Source organism: Micromys minutus (genome assembly GCF_963924665.1).
Source record: "Micromys minutus genome assembly, chromosome: 24".
NCBI classification, from domain to species: Eukaryota; Metazoa; Chordata; class Mammalia; order Rodentia; family Muridae; genus Micromys; species Micromys minutus.
In genome coordinates, this window is record NC_137959.1 from 41734842 (window position 1) to 41758430 (window position 23589).

Genomic DNA, 23589 nt, shown 5'->3' on the forward strand with positions numbered 1-23589 from the left:
ATTTCAATGATGGGAATGGTCTGCTTTGCTTGACCTTCAACAGAACACAGCACTCAAAGAAAATCAAAACAGAGAGAGGCAGACTGTATCATATGAATAACCACTGAAAAAACTGGGGAACATCAGCTTGGACAGAAAAAAAACAGGTAAAAAGAACAGTAAGGCATCTGCAAATAACAAAGAGATGATGTCCTGTTAGGGTCACTACTGCTGTGATCAAATACCATAACCAAAGCAACTTGGGGAGAAAAGGGTTTATTCAGCTCAAACTTCCAGGTCACAATCTATTACTAGGGAAGTCAGGGCAGGAACTCAAACAGGGAAAAAGCCTGGAGTCAGGAGCTGATGCAGAGGCATGGGAGGTGCTGCTCAGCCTCTTAGTCTGCCGTACCACACAGATCAGCTTTCCCAGAGACAACACAACCTCAGAGGCTCTGGGCTAACACATGATGGACAAAACAGGGAGAATAAAATGTTTTTTATCATACCCAATAAAAGAAACACTAGGGCTAGGGATGTATCTCATTCAATGGCTCCAAATTTGGTTGTAAGTACCACCTAAAACCAAATGTGATGGTGAGGGCCTAAAGTCCCTATACTTGAAAGGTGGAAGCAAAAGATCAGAAGTTCAAGGTTATCCCGGACTACCTAAGTTCTAGGTCAGCCTGTGGTATAAACAATGTATATCAAAAAAGACAAAAAGGAAGAAAAAAAGAAATGATAGCGAACTATTAAAGCTAACAGTATGCTAACCTGGTTTGATAAATAGCAAAAAATAAAAATAAAAAATATTCCCTTGGTGGCATTAGGCCCTCTACATTACAAAAAATACTGCATTTAGTTTGCTATTTTAGGACGGATTCTACCTTCAAAGGCCCAACTGGAGATAATACTAGGTCCAAGAAAGTGTGAGCCAGACTCTTGGCTCACACTCACAGGCCTGCCAATGCCCACAGATTACAAAGGTCTACCACAAAACCCACCTCTGTCATGGTCAGGGAGCTCAGAAAGAGCAAAAGCAAAGCCCAGGAAAAATATACTTTGCAAGAAAGCTGTAAAAATAAAAGCCTGTACTCAGAGAAGCAAACAGACCACAGAGGAGTCTCAAAGGCAAGGCCTACAGCAGGGTGGGTGGCAGGTCTCTATAATCCCAGCTTTTGTAAAGCTGAGACAAAAAAACAAAAAACAAAACAAAACAAAACAACAACAACAAAAAAAAAACCTATCTCAGTGGCAGCCTAGCCTATAGAGCAGGATTTGGTCTTTTCTTTTCTAGGACTTTCCACTCTACACATGAAGAGCTAGTGGACTCAAAGTTGGGAGAGTCCCAAGAGAACACAGCTCCCGCAGAGATAAAGGTCACCACCATGCTACAGACCTTTAGAGTTCCTCCCAAGACAGCATGAAGATGCTTTTCTCAAGAAAATGCTGTTCACTGGGCATGGCAGCACATGCCTGCAATCATAACACTTGGGAGATAGAGGCAGGAGCACATCGAAAGTCAGGACTCAAGGCCAGCCAGAGTCAGCCTCAGAGTGCATCTGAAGCCTGAGCTACAGCAAACCCTGTCTCAGAAAACAAAACAAAGAAATTGCCTGTGGAGGCAACATTCTCCACTGGAGAACTGTGAAAAGGGACACAGGTGTCTCCAAATTACCCTTAGTGTCTCTGTGGTGAAAGCCAAGCAGTGGCATGGCTTGTGCCGACCGTACTCACATTCAGCAAACTTCAGGGAACGAAAGACTTTCCTCTGGGGTGTCACCCGCTTGATGTTTGGGTGATCTTCAAGTGTGAGCAGCCCAGCCTTCTGCTTCTCTTTTATCTGAATCACCTCAAAATCACTAGGATAGTCACTGGATGGGTTGTTCCGAGGTATTATTCTCCAGTTGTCCACTTCACTGCTTTTCAGAGCACTTGAAATAAATGAGTTTCTAGCTTTGGCTGTGAAGTATCCATTGAAAGCCACAATGTATTCTGAAATCAATGCCCACAGTAAAATAAGTACTTATATACATAACAGAGTGTACCCACTCTGAACCTTCATTGGCAAAAGAACAATACACCTCAAAACCCACACAAAAATAAGAGCAAGAAGAAAGATGAGTGTGAAATGCCACAGGCAGTAGCATGCAGAGCTCTGGGTAAAGCTGACTCACACAAATCTCAGATCACACAAAATATACACTTCAAAACCAAACACCTGTGCACTTTTAAAGTAAGTGTAGGTCTGATGAGATGACTCGGTAATTAAGATAACTCTATAATCAAAATACATTTTAATAAACATAAACAAGGGGGTTGGAGAGATGGCTCATGAGTGAAGAGTGCTTACTAGTCTTAGAGAAGACCCTGGATTCAGTTCCCAGAACCCATGGAGTGAAACCACCTATAACTCTAGTTCCACAGGATTCAAAACCCTCTCTGGCCTCTACAAGTGCCAGGCACTCATGTGGTTCAGATGAGTGGCAAAACATGCAGGCAAAACATTCATACACTTCAAACATTTGTAAATTGAAAGAATAAAGTAAAATAAGATAAAACCTCCATAGTTTCCCAACAGGGAAAGGAATTCAGAGACTATCCAGCTGTCTGTTCTACAGAAGGGAAAGACAAAGCTCTGGATCAAGTCACAGACTTCCTGCTCTGCCCTTCTGCCTGAGGCTTGACCTCAAAAATGTCAACTGAGCACCTGCATCAGCACCTCCCAGCTACAATGGTGTAGTCAGTTCTAGTCCAGGGCAAACACCTTAAGCAAAGGTTAATGTCTACATGGTGTGCACTCAGCCCATTTGAAATGTGCCACAGAAGGGAATGGAAGCCAGCATTTATACTAAGTTTGAAAACAGTAAGATGGGAGGCCCAACACTGAAGACAAGTCCTTACCATATTCCACCACAGTTGAGGAGAATTCCACCTTCAAAGTCAGGTGGGAACAGCTGGGGCATGGGCCCTTTTCAAAAGCTTTCTTCCCCAGCCTGTCACCCAGATGCTTTTTCCCACAGAGCAAAACCACCAGCAGAAGAAGCCAGATGTTGACAAGCTTCATGGTCCTAAGTGAATATGGTCATAAAATTGCATAAATTCAAATCGCACTAGGCTCTTCCTTGATCAGAAGTGGATTTCTGTTTTGGCTAAAAGCTGCAACCTTACTGATCAGCCACCCTACAGACTTGTCCAATGTAAAGAAAACCTCAGTCCCATGGTCACCCACAGCTTGGCCCAAAAAGAGGCTTTCATTTCTTTCTCCGCTTCTTCTCCATCTTGGACAGGGGCTGCTCTCATTAGGACCGAGTCCACAGAGTCCTAAACTCCATTTGCACCACAGACCCAAATCTATCAGGATGCCCAAGCCACTGCTCTGCAGCCGATCTGAAACAAAAAACAGCACAGAGACATCAGTAGCACCCGGACCCAGCCAGCTATGACAGTTCCAGACAGACAGCTGTGGATACAACAGGATACCTTAGTGCTTTCCTGACTCCTCACTGCGTTCATGGAAACATTCCAACTGCTCTAAGTAAAGGAAAAATTAAATGAGAGAAGGGAAGAGACTAAGGATGAAAGCTGACAGGAATAGCCCCTATCCCTGCAGCTAGAAAGGAAGAGCAAAAGCCAGACCACATGTCCCCTTACATCCTGTTACCTGCAGCTCTCTACTGTCCTGGGTATGTTGCCCAGCAGCACCTACAATTATTCAATGAAAAGCATAGTCTGTAGGTCTTTACTTTCTGCTGCTTTATACCTAAGGACAATCGATTTTAATAGGTTCTATAAGAGACACTTCTTTCTGCCAATTTTATAAAAAGGGCACAGATAATTTTTGCAGCCATTACATTTATTTTATCTAACGAATCAAACTTAAACTGAAACAGTTTAATCTGTTATAAAATCAGATTAGCTCTTTACTGAAAGTGGAACAGAGAGGACAATTTGTAAGGCAAGCTATTCCTAAAACAAAGTGTCTGAGTGTAAGATTTCTCATGGGCTCAGATCTCTCTCAAAATAACTAACAACTGTTCTTCACAATGGTGGCACTGGGAGCTGAAGTGCCACAGGGTGACCAGCTCACCACAATACCTGTGGGGAACAATCCAGCTAGGGTGGGGTCAGGTGGACACAGAACAAGTGAGGCCCTGTACTTTAAATCAATCAAGCAATCATCAATCAAAGAATGAGCCACCAACTACCAAGATGAGTCAGTTCAACCCAATTCTTCTGCCAGAAACTGGTAGAGTAATAAAGAAGTTTTGGTTTTGGCAACTGCCCGTATGTTCTTCCAAAATAGAAAAAGGATGAAACGGTACAGAGCGAGTAAAGGCCCTAAACAGCTGCCTAAGCTTTACTGCTGGACCATCCTAGTCTGTGGCACACACCAGTTTTGAACCAACACAAGAGACAGGCTGCTGGCATGTACTCAACAGGAGAAGCAATTATGTCTGTGTCAATAGAAAAACAGTGAGAATGTCAACCACAAGAACAAAAGAGTAAAACAAAGAGCCAAGACTTTAGAAAGACCAGAGGTCAGCTAATACTACATATACATTCTGCAGAGGCCAGAAGCCCCATCACAGAAAGGAGTCTCAGAAAGCAGCCCTAAAGATCACTGGTCAAAGAATATACAGCCAACCACTGGAGTAACGTAAAAGTTCTAATGCTAGAGTAAGCCTGCACTTTACAAAAGGGGCTGGAGAGGTTTCTCAGTGGTTAGAGCACTGGCTGTGCTTCTAGCAGATCTGGGTTTCATTCCCAACACCCACATGGCAGCTCACAGCCACTGTCACTCCAGTTCTAAGGCCCCCTTCTGGCTTCCCTGAGCACTGAACACACATGGTGTAGACACACAGGCAAAGCACCTATACACATAAAAAAAAATTTAAAAAAATCTTAAAACCCCCTGCCTTAAGAAAAACTATAAAAAAAGAAAAAGAAAAACTTTATGACCTAGTGGAGATATGTATAATGCGAATGCTAGTGAGCAATACTTACGAGAGCATCTTAGGCCTGCCTGCACTAAATCACTTTTAACACTGCCCTGGATAACTCTTCCACAGGTAGACAGTCAATTTCTAAATAATATATTCTGTACAGAAGATCTTGGGAATTTGAAGCTAGAGTGATCTACAGAGCAAGTTCTAGGACAGCTATGACTACACAAAGAAACCCATAGGTAACCAACTCTTCTCCAGTTGATTCTGGGAAATAGGACACACACACACACACACACACACACACAAACAAACAAAAAGAAAAACAATACTACAGGACATGATGCCTTCATTACCCTCTGTGCCAGGCCATTCTGTGCTTACCTAATGAGACAAGGGCAGATGCTGTAGAGGGTATGTGTATATGGGGGAGGGGGGGTCTGGGACACAGTACTCTATGTGTAAGGAATCAAAGAGACCAACCACAAACTAACCACCAGGCCAAATGCAGGAAAGGAGTGTATCAGTGTAGAGATCACCTAAGAGGAGTTAAAGTTCCTTCAGGAGTGACAAGTTTAGCTGCACAGAAGGCACAATGAAGGGAGAAGTGTCACATCTGGGGACAAGGAAAACACAGAATGTATGTAAGGATCAATAGGGCATCCTGTGTGAGAAGGAATGGAGGAGGGAGTTCGAGCAGGTAGCAGGTACCAGTAGGTACCTGGTGAAGTAGGGCATTCTAGAATGCAGACATTAGCAGTCAAGGGAAGTGAATATAAAGAGCCAGAGAATTAGGCTACTGAGCAACTGCTCAGAGACCTGCGCTGTGTAGCTGGAAATCAGGGTACTGGACAAACCATGGCAGAAACCTCTGATCTCAAACAGCTTGTCTTCCAGTGTGGGGAGGCAAGGAAGAAACAAGTTAAGTAGATGCAGCTTAGCTGACAGTAAGTGCTGCGCTTGGGAAGAGAGGAAGGATGGGAGTAGGACAGCTGAGAGGGCTGCCTCATCAGCCAAGGTGCCACAGAGGCCACGGAGAAAGGACTTTTAAGTGGAAACCTCAAGGAAGTAGTCTGGAGTAAGAAGAAAAGCAAAGGGGCTGGTGTGGCTGAGCAGAATGCAGAAAGGGAAGGGACAGGAGATAAAGAACTGGGGACAGCTCAAGGACAGCTCTGTACATCAGAGAGGAACTCAGGTCTTACTCTAAAAGGAAGGAGAAGGCACAGCTGACCATTCAGCCTTCTAGGAGCAATGAATACAGGAAACAGGGGACAAGGCTATGGAAGATCATGGGGTTAAATAACCCAGGGAGAGAAGATGCTGACTTAGACCTTATGGATAAGTAGGTAAAGTCAACAAACTTCTGACTCTGGAGTCCTGTAGCAGACAATAAGACAGTGTTCCCTTGGAGAATGGGGATATGCTGCCAGAAGCTGGGGTTGAGGGAGACTGGGGTAGGGAGCACTCTAGCTCCCACTCTACAGAGTAGTCATGTTTTCTGAAAGGCTTCAGTTAAAACATCCTGTCCAAATTAGCTTTAATGATTTTATCATTTATATTGTAAATAAAAACAAGTAACTTTCTTTCTGGAAAAAAGGTGAAGTACCCAGAATACAACTCAAACTTAATAACTCAACAAATTGAGTAAGTATTCTCGTGTTATTAATTTTAAAACTTTGATTGTCAATATGTACTAAAACCCTTAAAACTGTGCAGAAAAGATTCCTCATTAAGAATTAAAACTTAACGCTTACTTAGCATTTCTTGGTAGCAGATAGGATTCTAATTCATTATCTTGTGATAACTCATATAACCCTTATAACATCCTGTTATTACCCACACTTCCGGGTGAGAAACAGGCCTAAATGAGGGATGCCCTTGCTGCCCCTACACCCTGTCATCAGTGAGTGGGGAAGCTGTCTGGGAATCCCGGTGTCTGAGTCACATTCTTCAGAGGAAAGGATTCTGGTGTTTTAAAAATGCCCCTTGGAATTCAGTCCAACATGCATGAACCTGAAAGCACACTATCTCCAAGGATATATAGTGCAGTATAGCAATGGGGAAGGATTAGAGCTGCATGAGCGTGCAATAGGGAACAGACATGGAAATGATTAGATTTATGTGCACTACAAAGTTCTGCTGCAACTTTGAACTAAGTCTTTTTAAAAAACTTTTTAGACTTTTTTTTAAAGATTTATTATGTACAGTGTTGTGCCTGCATATATGCCTGTACGCCAGAAGAGGGCGCCAAGATCCCACTACAAATGGTTGTGAGCCACCATGTGGTTGCTGTGAATTGAACTCAGGACCTCTGGAAGAGTAGTCAGTGCTCTTAACCACTGAGCCATCTCTCTAGCCCTCAAACTAAGTCTTATACAAGACTAAATCATAGTCCCTCAAGATGTCCACATCCTGACCCCCAGAACCTATGAAACTGACTGAATACCAAGACTCAGCAGAATGTGAGCACCCTAAGCTGGGGAGGGCATCCTCCACCCTCTAGTCACTATAAGGTCTCTATTCAGCTAAGTGGCTATTCAGAGGTAGGACAATAAAACCAGGGTGTGGTTTTTGTTAGTAAGAAATCAAGGTGCCAAGGAATATAAGTGGCTTCTATAAAACAGAAGGAACCGGATCTCTTAAGAGCCGCCAGAAAGAACCGGCTGTTAACACTGACTCTGAGACTCACTTTGGACTTCTGACCTCTAGAATGATAAAACGGTTTGCACTAGTAATAGGAGAATGAGCTAATAAAATATTAAAGAGTTCAATTTATGTACAGAATGGTTCAAACTTCGCACATACACATCCTCCTCTGTGAGACAGGGTCTTACTATAGTCCTGGTGATCCTGGATCTCACTGTGTAGACTTGGATGGCCTCAAACTCAGATCCCCCTGCTTCCACCTCCTAAGTGCTGGCAAACTTTGACTTTTAAAATTGCAACCCGTGGGGTTGGAGAGATGACTCAGTCATTAAAAGTACTTGCTGTTTTTGCAGAGGACACAGGTTTGATTCTCAGCACCCACATGTTGATTCCCAACCAACCGTAACTCCAAGGGGATCCATCACTCTCTGCTCACCTCTGTGGACACCATTAAGCACATCATGAATATACATGCATTTTGGCAAAATAAAGGCTCATCTATAAAAGATATTTAAAAGTAACTAATAACACGGTGAAAGCACTGCAGGGCGACTCCTTCTTCCCCACTGTTCACATCTTCACAGTTTACAAAGAGCTTCTATTTTTATAATTAGGCAAATCATAGTGTTTATTATTTTAAATAAATGTTTTAAAGTACATTTTAAATGAGGTTATATTTTCTGGTAAGACAGAAGCACAAAAGTTCAACTGTGATCCAGGCATGATGGTGCATACTTTAAACCCAGCACTTGAGAGGCTGAGGCAAGAGGATCTCTGATAGTTCAAGGTCAGCCTGGTCTACAGTGAGTTCTAGGACAATCAGAGCTACATAGTGAGAGCCTGTCTCTTTTCCAGCTACAGGAGAACCTGCAGCCCCTCATGGCTTCTTCCAGAAACTCCACAGGGATGCTGCTCTACTTGCAGCACCCCCCTCCCCCAGGCTGTCCCTGGATCCACCAAGCAGTGAACAAACTTAATTCCCAGGCATCCTTGTAGAAGACCTGGTTATCTCCTATAAAAAGAATACCCTAAAGAAGGCTTTCCACCCATGGCTTCCCGAGTGTGACTGTACTGCTTGTACGGGTTGACTCAAGATGAGCCTGACATCAAATACTGCATGGGAAAGACACCTGCACATCAGGGACAGATGTGACGGGGTGCAGTGTATGAGAGAAGAGAGAGAGAGCAGCAAGGGGCAACTAATATCCCTTTCAGCTCTGAAATTCTTTTTACAATGTGCACATTTTAAGAGGACACCACCAAGATTATGTGCTTCTGTGTATCATTTAAACATATCTAAAGTTGTTTGTTTGAATATAATTTTAAAATCCAATTCAGGTGAGAGGAAATAACCCACATCACAGTCATCTAATTATGCCACCATGCCTTGCCTTTTCATAAACTAGTTTACTGAAGTAACTCCAATGCAGGCTGTTTAAGCCATGAAAGGGCACTACTCAACTGAATTAAAAGGTGACTGGAAAAAGACCTCTTTTGAAACTCAACTGCACACTTGGCTGTATTCCCACTGTTTAACAGACTAACAATCAAGCAGTGCCAGAAGATACTCTCTTAAAATAAACATGTATATGGAGGCCTCAGTGTGAACAGAGAGGCCAAGGTATTTACTGCCTGACCTTGCTCTTGGCTCCTAGTCTCTGCACATCTAACAGGTACCAGCCAACCACAGACTGGGCCACCAAACATCTTTCCTCATTTTAGCTGAAATTCACTTCCTTATGAGGAGGAAAATACTGTCAAGATTAATAGGAGTGGTGACTCAGTGGCTAAGAGCACTGACTGGTTTTCCAGAGGACCAGGGTTTTATTCCCAGAATCCGCATAATCTGGTCTCCTCAGGCAAGAGGTATGCAGACAAATGCAGGCCAGACTCTCATAAGAGAAGTCAATAAGTCACTATGACTGGTCAGATGGTTCCATGGGTAAAGGCACTTGCTGTGCTGGCCTGACACCTCTGTCTGACCCCTGGAACCCTGATAAGTAAGAAAACTGACTCCACATGTGTGCACCTGCACACCATACAGACGTGGATTTACAAAACACAACAAAACAGACTGCAACACTAGGAAAGTCATCTGTCACCTCCCAATAATACCAAAGGCAAAGTCTGGACTCCTAAGCATTTCAGACCACTGGGTGGGTTCTGATCCCATCTATACCACCCCCAAAGCAATCAAGAGTTGTTAATAAGGGGCCAGAGACATGGCTCAGTAGTTAAGGACACTGGCTGCTCTTCCAGAAGACCCGGGTTTGACTCCTTGCACCCATGTGGCAGCTTAGAATTGTCTGTAACTCCAGTTCCAGGGCATCCAACGTTCTCATAAACATACACAGGCAGGCAAATCACCAATGCACATGAAATAAAAATAAGTAAGTCATTTTAGGAAAAAAAAGAGTTGCTGATAATATACAACTTCCTCCTCAAAAGAAATCACTAAAAACATTCCTTAGAGGAGTTGGGAAGGCGGTCCATGAGGTACGAGGACTTGACTTAAGACCCTAAATGCATACATAAGGTGGAGTGTGATCAAGGAAGACACCAGCAGAGCTCTGGCCTCCACACACAAGTGCACATACATACACAGACTTCCCTTTGGTCTTCATAGTCCAAAGACTGCCTACCATCAGTCAGAGAGCAGAATCAGAATAAAGCATATGATGGCAAGAAAACATGCTCCTTCATTCCCACTAATGGGGGAGGGGGAGGCCTGCCAACACTACATCACTTTTTAAATAGTAACAGCAAACTGTTGGTTATATGGGATGTTTGGAGACTGCAGGAGAGTCCTAATGGGCAAAAGTACAGGTTCAGGTAGTCACCTCACCCCCCCCAAAAAAAAAACCAAAAAAGCCCACAAAAACCAGCTGTGTGGCCAAATGTGTCACATACTCCAAAATAAAACCTTGGCAAAAGTTATTTCACATGAATAGGAATAAATGTGGGTTATCATACGATGGAATATCATTCAGCCATAAAATAAAGATTAAATACTGATTTATGCTACAACTCTTTAAAAAAAAAAAAAAGTACTGATTTATGCTACAATGTAGACGAATTCTGGAAACCAGGCACCGAAGGCCACATGCAACTCCTGACCGACTATTTCCAAAAGGCAAACCTATGGAGACAAGTCCATTGGCGAGAAGCTGACTAAAAATCGGTACTCATCACAGAAGGGTACCGGGAGTTTTGGGAGTGGTTCTCAAAGTGGGTTGTGGTGTCGACTGAACGACTCGACAAGCTGACACAAAGTCACAGGGCGGTAACACTTAATACAAGTGACCCAGTGATACGGACATTTTAGAAAAATCAAGTTCGTACGTTAAAAAAAAATAATAATAACGGTAAGTGCTGTAGTGCTGTACGTTTTTAATCCCCGCACCAGGAGGACACAGGCGGGTCAGGAGTTCAAAGCCAGCTTGAGCTACTCAGACCTTGTCTCGAATATTAACTCCCCACTAGTTTTGCAGATTTTAATGCTTTTCTCTGTCCGGCTTTTTACTCGCTTCCCAACCTAGAGGTTAGCGAGGCTGGCAGAATCAAGTCTTCAAGTGCTCCTCTCGATCCCTTCAAAGCGCTGCTCGATGACTCGTACGGTAAACCCAAGTACGAGGCGCGCTGTGCACGGACCCGGAGGCCCGTTCCCCGGGGCTCGCGACCGCAGGGCCCTGCGGAGGCGAATGGCGCGTGCGCACCACGGCGCGCAGGCGCAGGCCAGGCCGCTGCCCCGGGCCAATTTCTAGGGAAGCAGCTGCGGTCGCCGGCGGCCCCCGCGCGGGGAGCGGACGGCTGGGCCTAGGGCTCAGACGGCTCTCGCCCGCCGCCGACTGACGTACCTGCGTCCGCCTCAGGCTCGGGGTCCGTGGACCCCGGGGAACGGCGGCTCCGCCGCGAACACGCCTCGGGTCTCCATTCGGGGGATGTTTACTCGCAAGTCTCGCGAGACCTCGCTGCTGAGGGGACGGGAGCGACGGCCCGGCGTGCTCCGTGCTCCCGCGACCTGCGTGCGCGCTCCGGACGTCCCAATACCCAGGAGAGAAGCTGTGCGGAGATCTCGCGACATTTGTGGCCTTGGGCGGGGCCAGATCGCGCTCTCTGGGTGTGTATATATAGGAAACACTGGTCTTCCTGGTGTTCTCCCAGGAAAGGAGCACACAGTTCTGCTCGTGCCTAGCGGGAAGGATCCTGTCCAATCTATGCGTTCTCCTCAACTACCCCAATGGCTCCAGCTGCTGATGGCTTCCAATGGCCTGGGCCTATGCACCCTCCTGAACTAGCCCCCCCCCTACTGTTGAGAGGGCTTCCTAATGAGCCAAATCTATACGTTCTCCTAAACTACTCCCATGGCCTCAGCTGCTGAGAGAGGCTCTGATGGCCCAGTTTATTACTGCTGCCCAGGTGGGTGCATCTACACCTTGAGAAACAGGAAGAGCGTTTGTAACACCGAATACTTCTTATCAATTTGGAGCAAACAAGGATGATTGCGAAATTTGTCCGGCAATTCTCACTCTTAGTACTGAGCTGGATCACACTGGGCCCTGGCACAATCTGAGTGCAGTAAGCAGCTTGGGTAATGTGACTGAACCAAATGAGATGGAGGAGACAAGTAAACCTAGAGTCCTAGGCTCACAAGCTGGAGATGAGCCTTGGCTACCAAGCCTGGTATAGAAATTGGGTTTTTCATAAGGATCTCCAGCTGAACAAATTCAAGATGGGGAGGGGATCTGGACCCAGGATTTGGGTCAGGGTGTAGAGGGACATTGTGCAGGACTCTAGTTGCATTGTTCCTCAGGTGTTCAGTCAGAAAAGGCAGATAGAAGCTGGAGAGATGACTCCACCACAAGAGTGTATGTAAGAGGGGACACTTTATTATAAAGGAACCATGTTTAGATCCCAGAACCCGTATTAGGTAGCTCAATGTAACTTCAGCTCCAGAGGAATCTCCTGCTTTTTTTTTGGCTTCTGTGGGCACCTGCACTCCTATGCATGAGCCTACACAAACACACACAAGGTTTTCAAAGGGCAGTTGAGACATGTATGGTATGTGGCTATAGCCCCACATGCTGAAAAGGATATACCGTATTTGTTCCCAGATTCCTGAACTCTGTGGATGGCTCGTGATGCCAGAGATGCTGTGTGGAGACCCCACTGCCTGCTCACTCTCTGCCCCATGACTTCAATCTTGCTCTTGGCCTAAAGTCTCCCTACTAATTCACCACTCTCTCCCAAGGTCTCCAGTCCCTCAGCTGCCTGGAGCCCAGTAATTAAAAGCCTCTTGCTGGCTCAGGAGAAACTTGGAACAGTAAGTTGGTGTCATAAAGGACCCATTAAGCCTGCTTAAGAAATACCAAGTTACACACATTAGACTCCAGCTGAAGGCGTACTCAAGGCTGAGTAGTAGACTAACCAAATTGTCAGAAAGAGACAACTGTACCTTGAACAGAATTAAAGTTTTGGTTTTCTGAGTGTTCCTGTTAAGATGTGTTCAATAAGATCACCACCTATTAGGGCCATAACAAAAGGAGACACTCCTGGCTCACAGCTGACCTCAAAGAACATGCCTGTGTTAGAAAGTTCAAAGTTCAAAGGGTCACTGGGTCACAATCCTACTGAATCCTGGTCCTCATTAAGTCCCGGTTCTCTTATCAGGAAGAGCAATATTCTGCCAAGCAGGCATGCTGACCCTGGTTAACAGCTGCTTAGGAGCTATCTCAGAACACCTAGAACCATTACTTTATGTTGTAAATTCCCCTTGTTTAAACAACCAAACTTTGGGATTTCTGTGTCTGTGACACAAACTGAACTGCTCAAAACCTAACTATGGGCCCTGAAGCTCCTTAAAACAGTGGGGATTTCTCTTCAGGGTTGGTTCCCTTTTGCACAGTGGCCAGGACCAATCCCATGCTGCCATTAAAGGGTTTCCCTTATTCATCTCTAAGTGCCAGAGTGACTTCTCGCTGGGAGGATTTGAGTCTGTAATGTCACTGTGGTTATGTGTGTTACAGAGAGGATCTCAGTGTACAGAGGACCCATGCAGTCACAGACAAATGCTATTTTGCTTGATCCAGGGGACTTAGACATCTTTAGAGTTTGGTGCTCGCGGGGCTCCCAGGACTGCTCCCCTGAGACACCAAGGGATAAAACTGCCTGTCCATCACTCTCCTGGGAACACATCAAGACACACAGCACATAGGAGGCATGGTCAGTCCTGAGACAGGGACAGGACAGAACTCACTGTGGGTAGAGAGGAGCAGAGGCTGAGGGCAGAGGAGACACCACCAACCCTCTAGTTCCCAAATAGATTTCACATCACTGAGGTAGGCAAAACAAAAACGACTGATCGGGGGGCTGGGGAGATAGTTCAGTGGTTAAGGGCACTTAGTGTTCTTCCAGAAGAACCTAAGTTTAGTTCCTAGCACCCCATCAGGTAGCTCACGACCATCTGTGACTGCAGGGATATCTGACTCTCTGGCCTCTGTGGCCCCCTGCACACATGGCGTGCACATGCATAAATACCGAATAAATAATTAAAAAGGGACCTGGAGAGATGACTTAGCAATTCAGAGCACAAGTTGCTCCCCACCGCTCACATGGCAACTCACAACCATCTGTAACTCTAGTTCCAGGGAACCTAATGCCCTCCAACGGCACCTACATGCTTGTGGTGTATACAAGCTCATACAGCCATACATTCATTCATACATACATACATACATATATATGATTAACCTAAAAAAAAAAAAAAAAACACACATCTTAGGAGGAAAAAAGTCTGCTAACTCTGTTCTCTCCCACTTCTCTTCCCACTCTCTAAAACCTACCACAATTGGCCTTTGTACCTACTGTACAATCAAAACAGTTCATGGTGAGCCACCCCACCATTTCCACAATTGCAAGTGCACAACCCATCCTGAGCTACTGAGCCAGAGGACAAGAGCAAGGTCCCTCAGGTGCCCAGTAGGCAGTAGGCACAATGATGTGCACCCTGTTATTTAACCAATGACAACCATGGGTGTTGACAGGTTAACTTCTGCTCACAATGTCTGTAAGGAAGAAAAAAACCTTTCCTGACAGTGACACCTCAAGGAAACAGTGATGCTTTTATTATGACATTCCAATTCACAGGATGCGTTACAAAGGTTCAGAGTTCCTCCTTCCTTGGTAAAAACCATGCCCACCGTGGGAGGACTAACTCAGCAGAGGGTCTGCCTATGAGAGCTAGGAAGCCTAAAGGTGCCTGGTTCAGGTCTTCTGCTGCAGCCATGGAGCACTGTGCTGAGTCTGCACTCGATCAAGTTCTAGCTGAGTCCCGCTGAGGGAACATCACTGACAGCGCTGTCATCCGTCTTATCCTTCACACTTGACTGACAAGTCAGAATACTGGACCACAGGACCTTACACAACGGACAGTGTATCTCTGCTATTGGTTCTGTTTGCTGAACCAGAGTTTCACTATATAGCTCATGCTGGCCTTGAACCACCTTGAGTCTCCCACCTTCTTCCCACCAATGTGGCTGTGCGTGATGTTTCACATGGAGGTGCTGCTTATCCCACATCCTCCCAGGTACTCAGCAGTAAGACAGATGTCTCCGATGCTCCTCCTCCACTGTCTCCAAGCATGGCGTTCTGCACACGGTCTGAATACATAACTGAAAGCTTGAAGACACTGATCTTCCAGATCCCAGTCACAGCTGAAAATGCCACAACTGATGTCCTGGGCAAAGTGCACTTGAGCCTACGGGTGATGGGATGTCACTGAAGCAACTCCACCCATGTCCCAGCATGTCCCCCATTTCCACTTCCCAGGTACAGGAGCAGCACCACAAGGGGACGCGCCACACCCTCCATTCTGCACAAGCTGCCATGACCTGGGTTCCCAAGTGCTGGGAATGAGATCCTTCCAAGAAGTTGGTTTTATGAGACCCAATTAAAGACACTAAGTTTCAGTGTGCACCCATATCATGGGACTTATATAAAGTACCTTCACGCTAATGACAGCATTCCTTATAATGTATACATTCATTACACAGGCTAAAAAAGAGCTTCTAACATCACTTCAACAACTACCTTGTACCACACACTAAAGTTGCCCATATTTGAACCACTATTCCACAAGCACTCAATGATTTTATCAACAATGCTCCTGGGATGAAATTGGATTACATAGAAAAGCGTATGAAAACCAGCTCTACCAAGCTCTGAGGAGGGTCAGTCAGAACACGGATGTACTGAGAAATCACTACTTAGCCACAACAATTACCTTTGAAATCAAAAGACAACCTGTTACATGTCCCAGTCTAGGAACGAAGCTCACCTACAGAGTTGGAAAGACAAAAATCACTCAAAGCAGTGTCAGACATGGTAAGCCCAGGACATGAAAAGGAGTAGCCCAAACATTTACTACGGGAAGGCTCCCCCATTATCTTGTCCTGACAAAGTCTCCAGTAAAGTCTTATTAATAACTTTGCTCAGACACACAGCACACACATGGTTCTAGGGGGATCTTAGGGAAAGGCAGTATGTACACACACGCTCCCCCATGGAGCTATGTGGTGTGACACATGTCTACTGTTAACACCACCTGCACTCACAGTTCACAGTTTGAAGTAACACTTTTCTGTTGTCTTCCTGATGAACATTAATATTTTTTATTTTAAAGACAGGATTAACTACACATCCCTGGCTGGCCTGGAACTCACTATGTAGCTCAGGCCGACTCCTAGAGATCCACCTGTCTCAACTTCCCAAGTGCTTGGAATTAAAGGCATGAGCCACCACGCCCAGCGCGATGGGCATTTTGAAAGCCAATACTATAATCAATCACCTATAAAAGGAAAACAGGTGATTTCTCAAAAAAAAAAAAAAAAAAAAAAAAAAAGACCAACACAAGCCGTTACAGGAGCTAGCCAGTCACGCTCTAAGTGTTGGGGAAGCATCCCATTCTGTTCTCAGGCTTCGTGGCCATGTGCCCTGGGCCACCCTTGTGGTCCCTGAGGTTTTCTCACAGACTTAAACGTCGGCCTTGTGAAGGATGGCAATACACTAGGTACTCAGTAAGAGAGGATACACAGGTGAAGTGAATGTGTTCTTCCAAATGCCAGAATACCATAGATGATTGTGGCTTGGCCAAGCTTCTCCCAAGCTTCCCGGTTCAGGCTTGGCAGGATAAGGCCTCTTTCCGTAAGGAGCGGTTGAGGAGGTTTGCACCCCACACCCAGAGCCACTCAGGCATATACTGTGCAAAAAGGAACTACAAATGAAGGAGAAAGGAGATGTGGTTAGAATCCCAAGATATGAGTGTTAGCATTCTGTCTAAGCTCCGCCCCACAGTTACCTGGCAACAGCCAGGTGTGCCTGACCCACTAAAAATGGACCTCCTCAGCCCCTCTGCTCTCTCTTGAAACATTCTAGTTCACAAATTAGAAATTTAAGTTTCCTCTGGTTGTCTTTTAACTAAATTTAAAGTACTATATATTCAGTCTCCTAGACAGAAGGAAAAAGCCCTTCTTGTTCCTTCTGCTCCACAAAAAGCTCATCATAAAGACTGCTCATGTTGTTAACTTGTTATCATTTTTGTAAATTTATAAGCTACAGGAAACCAAATCAGATTTACCTCTCATGGGCCAAATAGGCTCCATCCAAATAAGTACATCTGCTAATCAATAGCCTAAAGTTCCCACTTACTACCTATTCCAGATGTATATCTAAGAATTGTTTTCCCAAACGTACTTAACCTTATTCTCTACCTATAAAGTATGTGTGTGTGTTGTGTGTGTGTGTGTTTCAGCATCTTGTCAAGTCCAGGCATTTACTACGTCCAGGAAAGCTCCCGAGAAGCAACCCACAGATGCTCCAACCTTCTCTCACAGACACAGATGCTTCTACTGGACCTGTTCCTTCTGATCTATCCACAGATGGACCAATAGATCCTGAACAGCAAGGAAACAGACAACTCTCCTAAGACTGGACCAACCCATACCCATTTTCTTAGGATTCCTAGAGACATACATGTCGCCCCAAAGTCAACAGGAAGTAACTAAAGATCATGAAGACGCTATTTCTGCCTCCACCATCATCTTTCTATTTTTTTTCTTTTTTAATTAAACCAAAATGGGGAATGTTAGCATTTTGTCTAAGCTCTGCCCCACAGTTACCTGGCAACAGCCAGGTGTGCCTGACTCACTATAAAAGGGGCTGCTCGCCTCCTCCGCTCTCTCTTGCTCTTGCCTTCTTGTTCCTGCTCTGTCCTCCTGCCCCTTCCCCTCCTCTCCCGATTCCCTCCCTACTCTCTCTATGTGCTCATGGCTGGCCTCTACTTTTCTCCCTCTCTCCCTCTCCGCCTTCTCTGCCTCTATTACCCTCTCAATTCCCCTCCCCATGCCCTGAATAAACTCTATTCTATACTATACCATCCTGTGGCTGGTCCCTCGTGGGGAAGGTGTGCCTCAGCATGGGCCCTTTCTCCGAGGCATCCCTTCCTCCACACCTGACTACATATCCACCAAGCATATTCCCTCTCTCTTTATCTTTTTATAAACACAACAATGAGAGCTGAAGAAACAAGGGTACAGATCAGTGTGGGTTCCAACCCAGCAGCAATGTACTGACCACATTAAACAATAAGGAAGAAGCCTGAGCCCGCCCCATACCGAGGTATTCAGCTCAATTCATTCTAGACAGGTCAAGGACACGATGCCCCATCACGATGCCCACCACCAGCGCCTGCTCCCTTTCTGCATACTCCTGGGAACATGTGTCCTTAGTAAAACATTCTAAACCCAAGGAGAAGATACACTGTATCACCCCAAACAGACCTCATCAAAATCTGAGATGAAAGGTGTCTTGCAGGGGTTCCTAGGAGGGACCTGGGAGTGGGCCCTACAAAACCATGAGCACCTGAGACAGGCTCAATCCTGAGAGCCCCGTGGGTGATGCTCGTTATGCCTGTTCCTATGTTTGCTTAGTGGGAAGGGACAACCAGAGAACAGTTGTCCAGTGTGACAGCAGAGTGCTGGCACCCTTGGCAGCTTCTGTCGGAGCTAGAGGAAGAGGAGTGACAAAGTTGATCCTCAGGGTGCAGACATGAGGCACTGGGGCTTCAAAGGTACATTCCTGAGTCAGGATACCTTCAAAGTGACCTTTCCTTCAGTTTTGGCAGTATTCCCTGATGAAAGCTAAGCATCTCTGTTCAGCTCTTTAAAGTCTGTAACAGTAAACTGAGCACACTCAGGAACAGACCAAATTATAAGAGTACACATAGACATCCTGAATAAACCCCTCTGCCTTCCTTAGGGAGGCTCTGCTGGGGACACAATGCCCACTCTCTCCTTGTGTTCTGGGGGTCAGTTTTTTTCCACTTCTGCATCTCCTGGTACTCTGGGCTTTGCACTCACCTAGCTAAGAACTCAATGGCCCTAAATAGAGGTTCTCATGTCTCAGCCTCTTGGCGATTGAAGAGATGGCAGGCTACAAATCCAGCCTGAGGCTACCAAGCCCAAGCCTCAGTGCCCACTGCTCTAGCAAATGTAGACTCAGGAACAGCTTCCCAGACAGCATCTTAGGCAAGCCGCAGCTCTGAGCTCACTGCTGTATTTCCCACATGTATTTTCTGATGGTAAACTGAGTTATCTTTATGCACAATAACCCCCAAAGTATTTGCCTGGCAATCAGAAATTGCCCAGTGAAATTCCAAATTTGGGTACATCTATTTCTATGACAGATAGTAAGAAACAAATTACTATAAATCATTTAGTTACTGACCTGCTGATCAAAATCACAATATAAAACATTTCATAAATCTCAAATATTTTCAAATGTGTGTGCACAGTGGCAGTGGTAGGGCATGCACGCCACAGTGTGTGTAGGGATCCCAGGGTGACCTGTGGGAGGCAGCTCTCTCCTTCTACCAGGTAGATCTTGCAGATCACACTCAGGCCTGGTGGCAAGCACCTTTACCTGGTGAGCTATCCGGCTGACCCTTGAGTACTCTTAAACTTTGTTCTGTCTGAATAACAATCACAACAACAACCATCAACTAGTTCAGTTCTAGGTCTCCCGAGGAAGTGAGTCCAAGAGTAAGATGTGCAGAGACTGACGGCTTTCTGGACGGGGCTCTGCAGGAAGCACTTCCGCTTCCGGCTTCACCAGGACCTCTGCCCTGAAATCCCTACGGAGCACCCTGTATCCTCACACTCCCACACACACCAAAGCACCTGTTTCATGTTTTAAGGGTGACAAAGGAAATTTGAAAACTTTTGCATTAATCCTCCCCACGAGCACCACTCACTGTAACCAAAATCACTGTGAATGTGGGACTCGGGAGATGGCGCGGTGCTACCTGAATAGAATGGGACCAGTAGCCTGTGGTCCTTTTGGAAATGCCCAGGGTCGACACGGCATGCTGTGCATACACTCTCGGCGAAGGTGCCAGCCATGGGCATCTGCGCAGGAAGCTGCCAGACGCTGTTGCGCTGCTGGTCACGTAGAAGGGGATCAGGCTCTGCACAAAGATCCCTTTAGAGGCATACTCATATTGCAGGGCTCGGCTGAAGTGGTCCAGATAGGCCTAGGGAGGGGAGGAGAGAGGAGAGGGACTTATAATCTGGAAGGAACTTGAAAGGAACCCCAGGAGCAGAGAGACGTGCCTGTTCCCACCCTGGGGAACCATGCCAGTGTAAGTGACTCGGACCTGACTACTCCCCCACCAGCCCCCGGGGACAAGAGCCTTACCTTGGATGCAGAAAAGGCAGCCAGCTGTGGGGTGGGCTTGCAGCAGGAGCCGGAAGACACTGTGACGATGGCGCCCTTCTTTCTCTCCACCATCCCCGGAAGCACTATGTGCACCATAAGGCTGGCAGCCGCGATGTTCACGTTCACAATGTCCCAGAGCGTGTCCTCAGGAATCTGGCCGAAATACTGGGGATAGGGGTAGAACGCACCCACGTCGTTCACCAGGATGCCAATGTCTCTGTCTCTCAGGGCTTCTCGGATTGGGGCATAAATCTCCCGGCCTCTGCTGAAGTCTGCCACTAGGACAAGTGTCTCCACCCTGTAAGTGTCAGCTATGTGCTTGGCCACAGCCTGCAGCTTCTCTTCTTCCTGGCTGATCAGGATGATGTTGAGTCCGTGGCTCGCTAACTCCTCAGCATAGGCCTTCCCGATGCCATCTGTGGCTCCTGCAAGGCAAGCCAGGGGCCATGAGCATGTCCGAACTTGGTATCCCTAACGAGAACCAGACCACCCCCTGTTGATCTCATCAGAGAAGAATGCTCATAGGAGGTGGGGGGCATAACATCTGTCAGTTAAGGACAATGGTGAATCCTAAGACTGAAGACCCCCAGGCAGGGAATAGTGAGATGGCTTAGTGGGTAAAGGACAACCTGAGTTCAAACCCCAGGACCCACAGTGTGGAAGGAGGATTCCCAAAAGTTGTTCCCAGACCTTTACACGTGCACAGTGGCACACACACACAGTGTATGTGTAGGTGAGTGCTCACACTCAGCCCCCTAGAGTAAGTCACTATGGGAATCTGCTTCCAAACTTGCACCTGGCTTGCTCAGGTGTCAGGGTGGCTTTCTGGGACACAGAGATGAATCACAATGCAATTCAAAATAGGTGAAGCATCTCTGAGAACACTGACAGCCTCAGAGGATAACTTCAAAAAAGAGTAGGAAAGACATGTGGGACGCAGGATGGAGGAATGAAGAGGATGCCAGTCTGAGGGCTGGGCTCCCTGAAGAAAGGGCACAGAATGAGGTCTCAGCAGGAAGCAGAAGACTCCAGTTAAGTTCTGTAGCTCCTCAGAAGTGCGGACTTAAAATACAACCCAAACAGAAAGGCCACTGGAGCTGAGGTTACCACTGACGACTGCCCATCTTCCGTACTGCTTGATCAGGTCAGGCCTGCTCCCCAGGCGAGGGATGAAGTGCAGCCTAACCAGGCTGTAGAAGTCGCAGATGACTGTGATGCTCTTCCGGGCTGTGTACCAGGCCCCCACCAAGGCCAGGGCTTCCATGTAGCAATTGCAAGACCTGGCGATTTCTCTGTACAAGAGGTAGAAGCTGTCAACAGCAGCCATGATGACCTGCAGGGACAGAAAGAGAAAGAGCTGCTCTTTGTGGGAAGCAAAACCAGGAGCAGACATCCTGGCTGGATGGAGAACCCTGGCCTTCACAGCTCTGCATTCAAATACCATTAATTCCTGAGAGCGTCGACCCAAGGAGCCGTGACTCCAATGTTTAACCTGTGGCTTAGAAAGTTCTTGCCTTCCAAGGAGATTATGCAACAGAGCTACTGAATCCCTCCAAAGTTCTGTGCTACCAGCAGCCTAAACAAAGATCACCCAAGCGACCTGCTTCAGAGCTGTAGGAGGCACACTTATCCCTGGGTTGTGCTCAGCTCCTGGTGTTATTCAGTCAGCAAGTACAAAGAACTTATTACCTCAACAGTGACTAATAGAGAATAAACACAGATGGGCCAGAGAGATGGCTCAGTCCTGAGTTCAAATCCCAGCAACCACATGGTGGCTCACAACCATCTGTAATGGGATCTGATGCCCTCTTCTGGTATGTTTGAAGACAGCTACAGTGTATATAATAAATAAATCTTTCCAAAAAAAAAAAATAAACACAGATAGTCACAGCACATGGCCTTGCCACCCCCAAAATATGCATATTAAATAAAAGGGGCACTCCCCTAAAATAAGGAGAGGGTCCTCTTCCAGGACAGCACACCAAGCACCCTCCCTTACTAATTTGGTTTGTTTGGTATTTTCCTTCCTGGCCTCTAGGTTAGAGAAAATCCTACACATGTCTCCTAAGTGAGTACACAGCAAACATGTACTAAAGGGCAGACCTGTCCCAGGTATGGTGACAAATGTGACCCATCCAAGACAAAGGCAGGCATTTGACAACTAGAAAGCAACCCTGCGTGGAGCAGAGGTGACCCTGGAGAGATGGACAGAGGCCAGGCATGGTCCTGATGGTATCGCCACGGGCTATGCTCCATCCTGGACCACAGTAGACTGAGCTGCTGCAGTCAGATCCAGGGTGCACTAAATGGCCCGGCAAGCCTGAAGGCTGGCACACGCACAGTAGGACAGGTGAGATTACACGCGGGAATCTAGATTTCAAGTACCACCCACAGCCCTCCCCCCACATCTCCTCCCCTCCCAAAGAAAATACGAATGTTGGGATGACTTTTGGGAGGAAATTCCACTAAAGCGAGAGGAGGGGAGCCTTGAAAATAACAGGGAAGCAAAAATGGCAGGAGCGTTGGGGGAAGGGCGGGCACCCTCTGTGTCTATCACAAAGTAACTTAAGCTCTGTCAAGTTTCCCAAAAGAAAAAATCAAACAAACTGACCACCGGGCAGGAACCTGTGAGAGCACACTGCCTTGCCAGTAAGAGGCACAGGGAAGTGTGAGAACTGAATGACAGCCCCGGAGCTGGGGTGGGGGCGAATGAGGGGGGGGAGTGGGGAGTGGGGAGGGGTGTGGGGGGAATGCAACTGGGATTATACAACCAGCCACTGACAGCAGAGCTGCAACACTGAGATACACAGCAAGCTGCGAGGCCCTGACCACCTGGCACTCTCCCCAGTAAACTAACTGATTTCCACCACGTTCATAATCAAGCTGACGGGACAGTAAGTTGTGAAAGGTCTTCTCGGCCTGGAGTAGTGATGTGAACACAGAATCTCAGAATCTGGGAGGCTGACGAAGGAGGATGCCAAGTTTGAAGCCAAAAGGCTAGGCTGTACACCCAGTGATTGTCTTCAAAAAAATAAGTAACTAAAAAAATCAGGCCCCAGCTGAACTCAGTGCTACATGCCTTTAATCACAGCACTGGAAGGCAGAGGCAGAGGCAGGTGGATCTCTTGAGGTTAATGATAGCATGGTCTACATGGTGAGACTCCATCTCAAAAACAAAACAAAACAAAACAAAACCAGGTCTGTCATCCCATCTACTGGAGAGGCTGAAGTGGGAAGATAGAGGTTC

At 46.4% G+C, this 23589-nt stretch overlaps 2 protein-coding genes across 2 annotated transcripts in view; both read right to left on the reverse strand.

Moving 5' to 3' along the window:
- MBTPS1 (membrane bound transcription factor peptidase, site 1) overlaps window positions 1-11563 on the reverse strand; it is a 46724-nt gene extending 35161 nt beyond the window's left edge. The window contains exons 1-3 of the mRNA XM_080936913.1: window positions 11429-11563; window positions 2884-3369; window positions 1717-1974 (exon numbers count right to left, since the gene is read on the reverse strand). Coding sequence (XP_080793039.1) covers window positions 1717-1974; window positions 2884-3046 — 421 coding nt within the window. The 5' untranslated portion in view covers window positions 3047-3369; window positions 11429-11563. The remainder of the gene's footprint in view (window positions 1-1716; window positions 1975-2883; window positions 3370-11428) is intronic.
- Window positions 11564-16510: 4947 nt separating this feature from the next.
- The window catches only part of HSDL1 (hydroxysteroid dehydrogenase like 1), a 12578-nt gene continuing 5499 nt past the window's right edge, over window positions 16511-23589 (reverse strand). The window contains exons 2-5 of the mRNA XM_080937315.1: window positions 21450-21675; window positions 20322-20767; window positions 19930-20157; window positions 16511-16842 (exon numbers count right to left, since the gene is read on the reverse strand). Coding sequence (XP_080793441.1) covers window positions 16744-16842; window positions 19930-20157; window positions 20322-20767; window positions 21450-21669 — 993 coding nt within the window. The 5' untranslated portion in view covers window positions 21670-21675 and the 3' untranslated portion in view covers window positions 16511-16743. The remainder of the gene's footprint in view (window positions 16843-19929; window positions 20158-20321; window positions 20768-21449; window positions 21676-23589) is intronic.